This window comes from Patiria miniata, unplaced genomic scaffold, assembly GCF_015706575.1.
Source record: "Patiria miniata isolate m_02_andy unplaced genomic scaffold, ASM1570657v1 HiC_scaffold_2, whole genome shotgun sequence".
NCBI classification, from domain to species: domain Eukaryota; kingdom Metazoa; phylum Echinodermata; class Asteroidea; order Valvatida; family Asterinidae; genus Patiria; species Patiria miniata.
In genome coordinates, this window is record NW_024037058.1 from 16,379,586 (window position 1) to 16,394,171 (window position 14,586).

Genomic DNA, 14,586 nt, shown 5'->3' on the forward strand with positions numbered 1-14,586 from the left:
CGTAAATGTTTAGCTGGTTAGTGTTAATTAACTGCCTGCGCCGGGTAAAAGAATGCCAAACTTAACATTATTCTTAACCATTTGCTCGTGGCAGATATATGGGGGGGGGGGAATCCAGAAAAGTGGCTCCCATTTCGTTTTCGTTCGTAAAATTGTAGTACGAGGTTGTGGGTGCTGACGTTTTCCTAAAAAAATAAAAGAAGAAGCAAAATGGTGAAACATGTTTATCTCATGAAAAGAGTACCCAATTTCTGTGGTTACTAAAATTGTCAATAAGTAAGCATCTCCATAAAAATCGACACCACTGGTTTTCCAATTCGAAGCAAATGAAATATCCTCGGATTATCATGAATGCGGTAGGTGGAAATTTGCATTTCCTTAGTCCATTGGCGTCTGCCTGTAAAAAAAAAACACCTTTGGCTATTGGTCGAATTTTTTTGGGCGTTTTAGCCCGTGCGTCATTGCTAAATGTCCAACGACCCTCGTATTGCTTTTTTTAACGGGATGGGTGTTAAGAGTCGGGTTGAAGAGGGACTTGTATACCAAATGATACATTTTTTTTTTGATTTTTGTCCATTTTGTAACTTTGAGAAACCCTACGATTTTCGCTTACAGCTAGCCTGTCTCCAATTCGTCTTTGGAATTGTTGGATACGACAACGGGTGATATGCCCAGACTAGCTCCAAGGATCAGCAACTTTCGGCACTGTGGCGGGAAGCGCAAATTCCTACTGACCATTTACCAATACAAACGAGCAAAAAACTGGAAGGGGCACGGGCGCATGTCCACAACCTCCCGCTTAAAAAATGGAGAAAGAAAGAGCTTTGATTTGTCAAAAACAACTACCGAATATTGGGTGCTCCACACCAGATATTGACGGCCCCTCCCCTTCCCCTCAAAACAGGCGCCCATGCAAATTGAATCCTTAGTTACTCCTCCATATGGATGCCTGCCATAAACTCACAACTTATCAGCTCGCCCAATCTAAAACTCTTGTCCCACATTCCAGCTTCAGCCTACCCCCAAAAAGGAGGAAAATTTACTTTTGTGTGTGTTTCATTTCACTTTGAAGTGATGAACAAATTATTTTAATAATTCTGCCAAAGAACCATTTATTAATATCGACTTTACAAGTATCGAGTTTTATTTAATCGATACCATCGCTTGCGACGAACTGGTACCCAGACGTCACATTGGACATTCTACGCTTACCACCCGCATCATAAATGAAAGGCAATATTGTTGTTTTATTACCTCAGAAATATGTTGTTATTATTTTTGTAATTACTTGAATTAGTTTATTGGCCAAGATGCATTCAATTTTCTAGAAATAAATCTTATAATTATTGATGAAATACTTCGATCGAGGATATGCAAAATATGTATGGGGGGGAGAACAAGCGTTTCAGCCAATGGCATCATCGCAAATTTTTACGTCATGGAATTACGTCACGTTCCTTCCATGTTCTTAGGAAATCCACGCGATTGACGCCGGTAAGTTTTGTACAACGCATCTTCAAAAAATATGAAATAACTTGATTTTATGGGAAAGTGTTAGAAAATAGTTTGCATATAATTGACGTTTCTGATTCATTCTTCCTTAATATCTGTTGCGTTTTCAGAATCAAGATGTTTTCGTCATTATTTGACACCGTTAAACGTAACCATTTTTCGAGCCCGTTCACCACGACGGCCCGATGTGAAGGCGAAGTTGCACCGGCACCGACACCGTCATTAGAAAATGTATCACAAATTTCACCTGCCGAAGTAACGGCGCCGAAGCTTGCAAGTGTCGGGGAAGGTGGGTCCATAATTATACCTTTCTTCATTGAAAGAATAGTAGGATTTGAAATATATCTTGATGTAAAATTTCGCGACCGGCTAACACACTAAAGCGCCGCGCCATGAAATGATTCGCATGTGAGAAAGTCACCGGCGCAGGATGCACAATCCATATGACCATGCGCGCGCACATGTACATGTAGCCTACATGTGAGTCTGGCCATGGTCTGGCCCATGTGTTTCACAGCTTTCATGTGATTTATAAGGTCATTGATAGAGTTGGTGACTGAGATATTTATGCACCAGACTTAAGTAAACCAACAATGGGAAAAAATTCCGTACTCGGACGTCACTTTTTTCAATTAATTTTCTAGCGCCAAAAGTTACATCTTTTATGGTTATTCCTCCACTTTCCCTCCTCTACTCTCACCCTCTCCTTTCCTTAATTTCTTTTTATTAATCAGTCAGTTACTTCATCGGGATTCGAACCTCTGACGCTTGCTTGATACACGAGACTCTTAACCGCTAGGCCGCGCACGATCGCTGTTGCAATAATCAATCTTTGGACGTATTTGAAGTATCCATTGAAATAAACTAAATATTCATGAGAAAATAAATATTCATAATGACGTATTGCACTATCATTGGCAGGCTCATGCGACGTCATGGTTTTTGATGTCACGTGTATAACATACCGCTGTCTTTCAGCCACTACAATCAGTTTTGACCGGCTGCTTCAAGTTAGTTCTGCACGACGTATGCATCCAAAATGTGCTCTAAAAACACACTTTGAGTAAATTTTTTTCACCTTAACACAGCTTCCTGGATTTCTCTTGGTTCAAATGACAAGGTGAGGTGACAATTAATATGTTTGGCAGCAGATAAATTGACGTCCGAGTATGGAACTTTTCCCCAACAATAACCTATATTCCTAACTTGATAGTTGTTTATTACTTTTCAGTTTTTCAAGGATGGAAATTTGAAAAGGATGGTTGTCATGGACATGGTTGTGTTTGTTCACATGTATTTTATTACACCATTTTAGGCCTATCTGCAATAACTGAACATCATTTTCAGGTTAAAATTTTTGAAAATTTTATAAAAACATGATGTCATTCATGCGGGTATATTTATGCGTGTACTGCTTTCTTCATCTGTGAATTCTGGATATGAAACCAGGCATTACTCATTTTCATCTTAATGTCTGCATCCCAAACTGGGATGTGAAGAGATGGGAAACTGTAGGGAGAAGAATGTAGTATAAATGTGGGACAAGGGAAAGCGATGAACTGCAAGAGGGTTGACCAGATTATTATTATTATTATCTTTACCTATTCACCCATTCATCCAAAGGCTGTTTTTCAAGGGGCTGTGAAGAGATTTATTCGCAAGAAGTAACGATTTGGAAAAAAATGGAAAAGATTGGTTCCCAATATTGGTCGATTTAAAGGGGAGTTACATGCACATATGCATGTAACTTTGGCTCTGTGCATGCAAAATTTTCTGTTTTTAGCCCATTTTCAAGGAAAAATCTCACTTTAAGTGCATGTAACTTTTATTGTCTAAATTGACCCCTTGGTTCACAGATGTTGCAAAGATGTTCAGATCATTCAAACTTAAATGGTGTGAAGACAGTTCAGTTTTTCTTAAAGACTCAGGCTGCCTCAGCAACAGAGAGGAATTTTCATGAAGAAATTTTACATGGGTTCTATAATTTATCAGGAATCTTACAGGTTTGGAGTTTTAAGGATTATATCTTGAATATTCTTCTAAAACTACTTGTAAATTATTTGCTTGAATCTAAATCTGTGTGAACGGCTGGCAGTAACACGTGTCTATGGGATGCAGCTTAAACCTCTTCCATAGGCACATATAATTGCTAGCCCTAGTCTTGTAATGCAGATGCTGTCTAACAGTAGCCAACAGTCGGAAATTCTTTTGGATTTTGTTGATCAGATGGGTCATCATAAGCCTTTCATTATTAGATTTTGTTGGATTTAGCAAAGTGCTGTGAAGAGGACTGCACAATTTGTACTCTTGTAGTTTCCATGTTCCTAAAGATGATTTTGAGTTGAGTGTGTTACCCTGCTGAATCCAACTATGTCATATACCCAATGGAGCCTGTTGGATTGAGCAGTAAACCCCTTGGATACATTCCTGATGCAAAATGTTGGATTATCATTCAGCAGACAACTGAAAATAAGTCACAGTGGATTGAGCAGGAAACTCCGGTTGGACTCTGTTGGATTTAGCAGGGTAGTCCTGAGGAGGAGGTTCGGGTTAACAGACAATTCTGAAATGAATCAATCAGGTTTCACTTTTGGTTCACCTACATCGGTGAACTGAGAAGCCACTCGTGTTAGCCTCACCATCACTGCCATGTCTTGTTGACTCACTTCCCCCTCGTGGTCAATTTCTGACTTCCTGGGAAGTTAATTCATAAAGTTCCATGTACGTGTTAGTTGTACAGGCATCGTTACAGGCAAGAAGTTTACTTTCCACCGCTACATTCGTTGGCTGTGACCCAGTATTGCCCTAGTATTCGTTGGCCATGTATTGTTGGCTCTCTGTACTTAAACTTTTGCATTTTCTTGAGGAAGTACATAAAGAACTGTCATTGTTACAGCTGTTAATTACCATTCTGTACTGCTTTATTTCAAACCACAATTTCCAAGAGGGGAAGAAAATGGAAGAGAGCTGATGCGAAACCTTTCAGTATATTCATGACCGTTGGACAACCCTATCCGTCACTGAACATGCAACCTGTCTGTGAACTATGCAGGGACAGTGGTTGGCTCTTGCTGGGATGCAGTACATGTACACTAGTTTGAGGCTTTGTGCATGTATGGTACAGAGTACACAAAACATTGAGGGTAATTGAGGGATACTTCTGCACTGTGTCCACATGAGGCAAAAAATAAGAATTTGTTGTACTGCCCTCACCCGACCAACCTAAAAATCTGGAAATCCCCTGTGAGGTTTTGTTGGGTTTTTTTTTTTTATGTTTTTTTTTTTTTTTTTTTTTTTTTCATTTGAAAAAAAAAAACCCTAAATATTCATTAATTTTGCTATTATTATTTCTTTGTTATGCTGTAATGTTGCATTTCGTTACATAACGTACATACCTAATGGCGTGTGCAGTACATTAGCCTTAACGTTTCGGATATGTTGGTCGAGGGGAACTTGAAGTCTTTATGTGCACTGTGTATACCTGCCCCCCACCCCTCCCCCCCCCCCAAAAAAGTTCTATTTTGCATGTGAAGGCAACACACCTTAACCCTAACCTCACCTCACCTAAATGTGCAAAATACTACTGAGTACACGTAGTAACCTGTAGTATGCATTTCTTTCCATACAAGTGTACACAACACAAGTAGCATTCTGTAGTATTTGGTCCTTGACCCCAAAGAGCCCTTTAGGACGTTAAGGTAAATAGTGGACTCAGCCAGGATAGCGTCCAACAAGACAAGGTCGTACTTGTAATTTAATGATTTACTGCATCATTTGTTGTTCAAAGTTCCATCATAATTGCTACTAGCTCTTTGCTGGCAATGTCTCTAATATAACAGAAAAGTGGTCTTTTTGTTTTGCAGAGACCAGTTGCGACTTTGGCTCGGCCAAGTACTATGCACTGTGTGGCTTTGGTGGTATCCTCAGCTGTGGGGTGACACATACCGCCCTCGTACCTCTAGATCTTGTCAAATGCCGTATCCAGGTGAGTCAGGGCTCCACAACCCCCCAACACCCCCCACCCAGCTATTATTTGAATGGAATCATTTACCGTAATTTTCGGAATATAAGCCGCGCGGCGTATAAGCCGCAGCACGCAAAAATCTGCAAATTAAGATTTGAAGTCGGCGTATAAGCCGCACCGGCGTATAAGCCGCACCGACGGCAGCGGTTTCAATTTTGTAAGGCCTCCAAATTCTAGCCAAAATGCTCTGAACCAGTTCCATTTACACGACAGAAGCTATAAAAAGGGCCACAAAAGTTGTATCAAATCATTTACAATCGATACTCTCACAAACAAATGTGGAAATTGATGATGAGAAATAAACACCGGGAATTGCTGCCGGCTGCCCCGTCCGGTCCCCGGCCGTCAAAGTTAATACATCGCCCGACGCGGCAGCCTGGTGCGCGCCGGCCTAGGACAACATTTTCCTGCAGCACGTGAGAGAGTATGCAACCCACCGTGATTTTCCCCCATTGCGTGTGTTGTCTGACTGGAGCGCTACGTACAAATCTTGCTTTGTGGCAACAGATGCTGATTTGTTTTGTCCTAAAAATATACAGGTCCGTTTTTATCTCAAAACTTATCAAATTTTTGTGATTACTAACGAGCAGTATTCAAGTTTCGATCGTAACTTTCTTCGAAAATAGTCAAAACGATGCTGCCATTTTCATGGACGAATCCATTAATTTTGTAAGGGGTGATGTAGTCCCTGTTTTGTGGTTTACATCGTTTCTTGAATACATTTCAAGTACAAAAATTATATTGTGACGTTGAACAACTGATTATCGAATAAAGAAATGTTTCGGACACCATAAAAAGTATTAGTCGTCTTTTTTCTTTTTCTAAACAGCGGAAATGTTGGTAATTATTGTTTCCAAGATAGTACACCCCTATATTACCTCAAATGGTGTGGTTCGCTGGGAAAGCATGCTGCATGCGATATGCAGCAGCACTAGAATCACGTACGGCTTGTTGCAAGCGTCGATCGAAGACAGCTTTCACCGTACTTTTTACCACTCGGCACCTTTACGTGGCACGTGGTTTCGGTTCGTTAATGACTTTCTTAATTGATAATTCATTTCAGCAACATATCTCTTCTTATACCAGTACATTAAATACACAAGTGAATTTCATTTTTATTCTTCAAGGCTCGGCGTATAAGCCGCCCTGTGTATAAGCCACAGTAAACATTTTCATGGGCAAAATCAACGTATAAGCCGCGGCTTATATTCCGAAAATTACGGTAGTAGCCCCTATTGTTGAGCATTGAAGGCATCTATGCTTAAAGGTACCGTAGGATAGATTACTTGTCAGGGTAGATTACTTGTCATTTGTGATTTTTGTTTTGTTTGAAGCAAAAAAGTGCTAAAAATCTAAAGACAGGTGCTTCAACAACCTGATGAAGTTCCAGCTCGGGAATGCTGTATATTCCGAGCAAACAACATTCTAGGATCTCGGTTTCAATTCATAAGTTGCCAAGTCATGTTTTGAATTGCGCTAAAATCAGCATCCGGGACAGTTACGCGATGGCACACATTGACCCGACGGATTATACAATGAGTAACGAGTACCAAACCATCAAGTCCTTGCAAAATTCAGGTACAAAGAAACGAGTTCAGGCCAAGTCCAAATAATTTTGGAGTGCTTGAAGTCGAGTACGGGCCAAGCACGAGTACTCGAACACTGTCGCCCCATCTCCCCCCTCTTGTGACTCTTATTACCCTGATAAATTTGTCATCCCACTACCCCGTGTAGAACTTGAAAAGTGTTGTGATGTATCATGACACAGACGCACTGTAGTACTGTGCGTTCCACTTTTAGAAGAACTGATAATACCCAAGAATGTCATTGTTGCTCATTTTCAGGTTGACCCAGAGAAATATGTAGGCATCTTCAAAGGCTTCAGAGTCACGTTGAAAGAGGAAGGCTTCCGGGCACTCGGTAAGGGCTGGGCACCCACTGCCATCGGCTACTCCATGCAGGGTCTCTGCAAGTTTGGCTTCTATGAGGTCTTCAAGGTAAGCCACGGTCAATTTCTTATTTTATTTTAATAAATTTTTATCCTTTTTTTGCAATATAATTCCTTGAATATAATATTACTGGCAATGAAGCTGACTTACAATAAAGGGACAGGTTTCTGTTGGTTTACCACGGAGTATCTCTTCTGTGAAGAAGTGTGGTTCTGAAGAGAACTGTGATTCTGAAAAGAACTGGAGTAGAGAATAGATCTCGATGTTTTTGACAGTGTACTCTGTTTGTGACTAGCTTCAAGCGTCAAGTCTGGCGCACGTTTTGATACCAAATTTATGAAAATTTACCTTAGGCCAAAAAAAAAGTCTCCGGTTTCTGGTATGGAGCTTGCCCAAAAAGTGGTGCGGCGACGCGGCTTATTTCTTTTTTTTTTTACCTGTTTTGTTTGCTTCAAATGTCGGCTGATGACTGCAACTGGTGCCCGACTAAACTTAGTGCAAATATTATGGGAGACCAGAGAGGCCACATAAAGCTTATTCTCGATCATAACCCCATCTAAAAACACGTTAAAATTGTGCAGCAGCAGGATTCCAGTCAAACCAGTGAGTTTGGCGGTTTTGAAACATCATCTTTCATTGAAAAAAAAACGTTTTCATTTTGCCGACGCGCATGGCTACGGCGACGCGCGCGCATACCAGAAACCGGAGACTTTGTTTGGCCTTAGGGTCACTGCGCTGCGTGACATTATTTGAGGCTGGTTGTCACAGAAATTGCATTCCCCGTACAATACACGGATAGTGCAGCTTGTCGTGGTAACTGTGTGCTAACTTGCAAATTCAATAATCAAACTTCAATAATCTGTGTCTTGTGAAATCAAATTGTGTGAATATGTTCAGATTAAATTGCTCTACATGTACGCCGATTTTCATTCTGTTTCGTCGCTTCGCACCCGAGTTCTGAAAGGGGTGGGGGAAAAAAATTCCACCCCCCACAAAAAATTACAACCCCGGCCCTTTTTACCTGTTTTGGGGTTAAGGCGGGAAAAGAACCATTGTGCAAAACTCACTCTCCTTGTAGAAAAGTATAGAGAAAAAATACAGAATTTTTCACAGCTTAATTGGGTTATTGCAACAATAGAATGTGGCAAGAGCCAGAAAGCAATGAGTAATTTTGTCTGTTTTTCCCCCCTCCATCACAGAGTCTCTACAGCAATCTGTTGGGAGAGGAGCGTACTTTCTTGTACCGGACCTCCCTGTACCTGGCTGCCTCGGCCAGCGCTGAGTTCTTTGCCGACATTGCCCTGGCACCGATGGAAGCCGTCAAGGTGCGGGTTCAGACCATGCCTGGCTTTGCCAACACTCTGAGGGAGGGCGCCCCCAAGCTGTGGGCTATGGAGGGCATCAGAGGGTGAGTACCGACGTAACCGGATCAAGACAGAGAGGGTTTCATGTATCTGGGCTCACTTTTTATGGAGCTGATTAGTTACTCTGCGGAAAAATTGTGCCAAAACCTCGTATTCGTGCAGACAAATTTAACAAAGCTGTGTCATCAGGTGACTGTTTTTAACTTGTGAATCCTATGCAAACATCCATCAGGATTGACCGGCCGTGACTATTTATGTAACTTGATACGTCTATGCTTTGACTGTTGGTGATTTCTCACCAGAAATGTGGTCAAGACTGTTGGTGACTAGCCTGTGTATAAAGGCATAGCAGAGGAAGTGGATTGTGTTTATGACTGTCTGTGACTGTTCAGACAGCAGAGGGAAGCATTTTTTTTCTTCAGAACCTTCCTTCAAATGTCCATTGTGCAAGAAACCAGTGGGATAGTCTTTGTACTTAAAATGTCAACGGACATCAATCCCCATGTAAAGTAATAGTCGCTGGGCTCCACCTTTCTTATTCCTACAAAATCCTCCAAATTCTGGTAGACTTTGAAGGATCAGGGTCAGTACATCGTGATCATACATGGTTCTGAGGAAAATCTTTTGTAGAAAAAGCCTGACATCTAATTAACCTAACAAATTCTTTTCTCACAGAACTAAATCACTGGAGTCGACTCCTGTTTAAACAAACCCAGCTAGACCTAGCCAAAATGTTTGTTATATCCAAGAGGAGCATCAGTCCTATTGATTGAGGCTTGATGTTCACTTTAACAAGAATTTTGTTGCAACGAAATTTGTAATAATGAGAGTAAACACTGTACATGTACCATCTGTCACCATTGATTAAAATAATGAGTCATCACGTTTTTCCCTTGCAGCTTCTACAAGGGTCTGCCCCCTCTCTGGCTGCGACAGATCCCGTACACCATGATGAAGTTCGCCTGCTTCGAGCGGACTGTGGAGTTCTTGTACAAGCACGTCGTGCCCAAGCCACGGTCGGAGTGCTCCAAGCCTGAACAGCTGGTCATTACTTTCCTGGCTGGTTACATCGGTATGTGGAGTTCGGCTTTGCGCTACCTAAGAGAAGTGTGCCAATATGGACTCCATACGCAACAGACCATTATCATGTTGTGGCCATCTTTGATTTTTTTTCCCATTCGAAGCAACGGATCCAAAGCGAGGCTGGAAGGGAAAATAGTCTGGTTCCGTTTTGCACAAAAATATTACCATTCAATATTCTTATTGGATAGAGGGAGCATGACTGAAATGGTGGCGGCATGATAAAGGTCTATAGCCCTGGAAGGAGATATACACTGGGCGTAGCGGTTCGTGGGCATACATCACAAAATACACACAACTAATTTTATTCTCAATGTAGAATTCCATGGTCCAGTGGTTACAGTGTTTAACTCATGTAAGGTGGTACATGAGTTCAAATCCTGCAAGGAACATGGTGTTAGTGCCCTTGGGCAAGACCTTTACTACAATTGCCTCTCTCCACCCATGAGTATAAAATGGGTACCTATGAGGGTAGAGGACCGAATGTGCGTTGATATCGGCTGCCGCGTGCTCTCGTGGCCTGATGAACGGGGGAATAATTGTAAAGCGCTTTCAGATTAATGATACGATGAAAATCGCTATATCAGCATTACAATTTATTTTATTTAATGTGCGCAAACCCATAGCGTCTTCAGGTGAGCGCCAGGCATCGTCGGCATTCAAATGTCCCGCCCGGTGGTCTCCCCCAACTCTCCCTTTCTTACCGTTGAGGGGGTACTTGTGCAAGGAGTTCATACCACATTAAGTGATTCTAGAAGACGAGCAACATTTTGAAAAGAATGGATGGTATATATTTGACCAATATCAGGTAGTAATACCCGACAATCTTTAGAAGATCAGAACATACTGACCAAATGTTAAGTGCATTTTTCTGGTTTTTCTCGGAACCGCACTTCCCTGTCGGAGGAAGTCACTATTATATGATGTATCTGCAAACGTTTTGCTCTGAATTGCACTGTGAATTGATCTTAGCCTAGTGAGACATTCAGTGTTCTCCAACCTGTAAATATAACTTGGTGCCCTGCCAAGCTTTCTGAGGCACCCGCCAAGCTTCAAAAGCTGCCGCCAAGCTTAAAAAGTTGCCCGCCATGCTTAAAAAAATGGGGGGAAAAATAAAAAATAAAAACAAATGGGACTACCCTTACCCTCCAGGGTGTATTTTGGCCAGAAACTCTGCCAAAAGCAGTAACATGCAACACTTGTCACACTGACAAGCCTGCCCATTGTAGCAATCAATCAGGTCAAAAGTCTCAAGGCCAAACTGCCTCAGAGTCCCCAGTCACTGATGTGTTAAAAAAGATGATGCTGAGCCAGTATTGTACTTAATTGTCAGTGTTACTGGTTAGAAATGGCCTAAAAGCTGTTATCCATACATACATGTAATGTACCGGTACATGTTCATCTGCAAATAACACCCCCTAGCATAAAGAAATGTATGACTGCAAATAGCGCTCCTAACATATAGCGCCCCCCCCCCCCCCTCCGCTTTTTGACGGCGCACCGACCTTTAATTTTCAAAGTTGGAGAACACTGGACATTATGATTCTTATCGTATGATTTCTCTTTCCTCCTAGCTGGTGTATTCTGTGCTATTGTCTCTCACCCTGCTGACACCGTTGTATCCAAGCTGAACCAGGACGCCGGCAGCACACCTCTGGAGGCTGCCAAGAAACTTGGCATGGCTGGTGAGTTTGATTCTAGGACTATTGGTCATTCATACACACACATGTGAATGTCATTGCAAGTGTTGGCTCTGCAACTTTGCAAACTATGAACACATTTCGACTGTGGTAAATTTTGCTGTAAACTAAAAAGTACAGTTTTCTTTAAACTTGTTTGCGGCCAGTTGTCGCACACACTGCCTTAGATCCGCTCCTCGGACGGGGCCTGTCACAGTGGAGTACGCCCTCTAGGGTTGCCTCCCTGTCCAGTCTCCGTTCAGCAACACTTGTCAATGTTGTGTTCCATGGGGAGTGCTTGAGTCATTAGTGTGTGAGAGTAGAATACCTCCACTGTGAGCTGGTAGTGCGTTGTGTGCAGACCTACCCCCACCCCAACCAGTGGAGGGGGAACTGCCTCCCAAGGCAGTTGGTCAACTGATTACACATGATGTCAGGCTTGTGGTGGGGACATTATATCTGTTTAAAATGTTTGACTGTAGAGTAAATGGTTTGATATACACTTCATTGCAATAAAACCCTCCTTTAAGGCCAAAAAAAAAAGTCTCTGGTGTTTGGTATGCGCACGCGTCGCCGTAGATGATGTCTCAAAACCGCCAAACTCACTGGTTTGACTGGAATCCTGCTGCTGCACAATTTTAACGTGTTTTTAGATTGGGTTATAATCGAGAATAAGCTTTATGTGGCCTCTTTGGACTCCCATATATTTGCACTAAGTTTAGTCGGGCACCATTTGCAGCCATCAGCTGACATTTGAAGCAAAAAAAAAGGTAAAAAAAAAAAAAAAAGCCGCGTCGCCGCAACACTTTTTGGGCAAGCTCCATACCAGAAACCGGAGACTTTTTTTTTGGCCTAAAGTATGCATTCTGTGCAAAGTTGTCATTTCAGTCAAAATCGATCTCGTGACTGTTTTCAATAGTTCAGAGCTCCTGTCATACATTAAGCAGGATTGACTGGCTGTGACTATTTATGTAACTTTACTTGATAAAGCTATGCTTTGACTGTAGGTGATTGATAAGCCAGCTGTGCTTACCACTTGCCTGTTTTTATTGCATGCGATAGCTCTTAGCGAACCTGTATTTAATCAGTGCAGTGTGTGCTGTTGACTGAATTTGACTAGTCACAGTGCTTAATTCTTTGAAATATGATCTGACTGTCGCTGACTAGCCTTTGTAAATGGCATGGCAGGGGAAGAGGTTTGATTTTTTGACTGTCTGTGACTGTTCAGATGGCAGGAGGGTTAAAAAAGCCTCTGATTTTGGTCGGTAAAAAAATATGATTTGTTTTTCCCATTAGGCTTGTGGAAGGGTCTGTTCCCCCGTATCATCATGATTGGCACCCTGACTGCCCTCCAGTGGTTTATCTATGACTCCGTCAAGGTCTACTTCAAGCTGCCCCGCCCACCACCACCAGAGATGCCCGAGAGCCTCAAGAGAAAGCTGGCCGCCAAAGAGGGCAACTAAGCCCAATTAGGAATCCAGCCCGTTTAGGAACAACACCAGCCATTAGGAAACAGATGCATTGTCAAAATTAGGAAATAGTCACAAAATTAAACCACGGAGAAATGAGCCAACCAAGTTAATTACATAGATAATTTGGAATATTAGGGACTACAAACATATAACTTTTTTCCCACCTATATAGGTCTGTAAATTATCAGTTACGAACGTAAACAGGAAGGAAGATCATTTTCCCTGTTTTTTTTCTTATTTCCTCCTGACAATTTCGCCTGTTTCATCAGGAAAGTAATTTTCCTCACTTTTAGTTTCAGTTATACACTGTACTTCAATTGTAATCAACTTACAATCCATAAACGGCAGTTGGAGTTTTTCAAATATTTGCCTCAAAGCGAAATGGGATCTGTGTGGTCTTCTTATTGTTAAGTTTCAAAACATCTCCTCAATATTTTTTTAAGGGATGCGGTGCTTTCTTTGTTTCTGTTCACGCTTTCACAAGTTTCAGAACACATTGTCAGATTGTATAATTTCTTCGAAAAAGCAGGAGAATTTCCATTCTTTAATCGCATGAACATATAAATTCATCATCTGCTGCATGTTGTTGACTCGACAGTGAGAACGAAGCTTCGTTTTTTTAAAGAATTCAAAATTGTGCTATGGAATGGACAAGCGGTTGTTGATGGATTTTTTTGGTGTAACATTTTCTTGTTTAAAAATAAACATTGAAGGCTTGTTCATACTTCAAAAGATATCGGATGTGCCATGTTGGATTTAAAATGTATTCAACTTCTGTGAAATTGCATCATTAATATTTTTAACCGACATCAAAAACTGTTTTGAAGTATGAACCGCCTTAAAGAGCCAAGCTGTGTTTCTCCAGATGCGTTTTTAAGATACCTCACCAGATATTAACTTATAGTAAACTTGCATGGCTGGCAGCTTACAAGAAGATGGGGAAGAAAATTGATCCACTTATTTGACGAGAAAGATAGCGAAGTATTTTTTAATACAATGATATTGCAGTGTTTGTGACTATAATTGACTATTTTATTGTAATATTTATGGTGTACAAAAACCCTGCATTGTAGTTTAACCTCCTGTGTGAACATTTTACATCCACTTTTCCCGACGCATTTAACAACGAAAAAAAACCTCAATGAGTTGATCCATGTTTTGACAGTATTGAACATCCAAGAAATTATAATTGAATAAAGAAGGAATTGAGTTCCACAATATGGTGTGAGGTACTTTTCATTCAAAAATGTTGGAATACGTGGTGAATCGTCTTTGCCTTAAATTGCATGAACGTTTGTTTGCACTGATATACGACCTACTGTGTCGCCAATTACATGAACTTTCAAATTGCTTATTCATTGCTTCGTACGATAAATCGCTTCGGTATCAAGAAAGCTCCTTTAAACATGTTAAACTATACATTCTAAGTAAAAGCATCAACTACACGTTCCAAATAACAAAAACAACATCAGCTACGTGTACGTGTTCGACAGCTATTTTAGAACG

At 41.2% G+C, this 14,586-nt stretch overlaps 1 protein-coding gene and 1 non-coding gene across 2 annotated transcripts; both read left to right on the forward strand.

Moving 5' to 3' along the window:
- Positions 1-1,373: 1,373 nt before the first annotated feature.
- On the forward strand, positions 1,374-14,298 carry LOC119726687 (phosphate carrier protein, mitochondrial-like). Its single transcript, XM_038198478.1, has 8 exons — positions 1,374-1,494; positions 1,623-1,801; positions 5,376-5,497; positions 7,381-7,533; positions 8,685-8,893; positions 9,749-9,921; positions 11,504-11,614; positions 12,905-14,298. The coding sequence occupies exons 2-8, from the start codon at positions 1,630-1,632 to the stop codon at positions 13,069-13,071; spliced, it is 1,107 nt and encodes a 368-aa protein (XP_038054406.1). The 5' UTR covers positions 1,374-1,494; positions 1,623-1,629; the 3' UTR covers positions 13,072-14,298.
- On the forward strand, positions 11,782-12,063 carry LOC119727047. The gene has a single exon (XR_005270886.1). It is a non-coding gene; the product is annotated as a small nucleolar RNA SNORA53 (small nucleolar RNA).
- Positions 14,299-14,586: the final 288 nt, after the last annotated feature.

Bases quoted from the DNA above. Each gene is read 5' to 3' on its own strand.
- LOC119726687 (XM_038198478.1), top strand. From the start codon at position 1,630: ATGTTTTCGTCATTATTTGACACCGTTAAACGTAACCATTTTTCGAGC. The intron at 5,498-7,380 runs GTGAGTCAGGGC...GCTCATTTTCAG, and splicing joins TTGTCAAATGCCGTATCCAG to GTTGACCCAGAGAAATATGT. The intron at 8,894-9,748 runs GTGAGTACCGAC...TTTCCCTTGCAG, and splicing joins GCTATGGAGGGCATCAGAGG to CTTCTACAAGGGTCTGCCCC.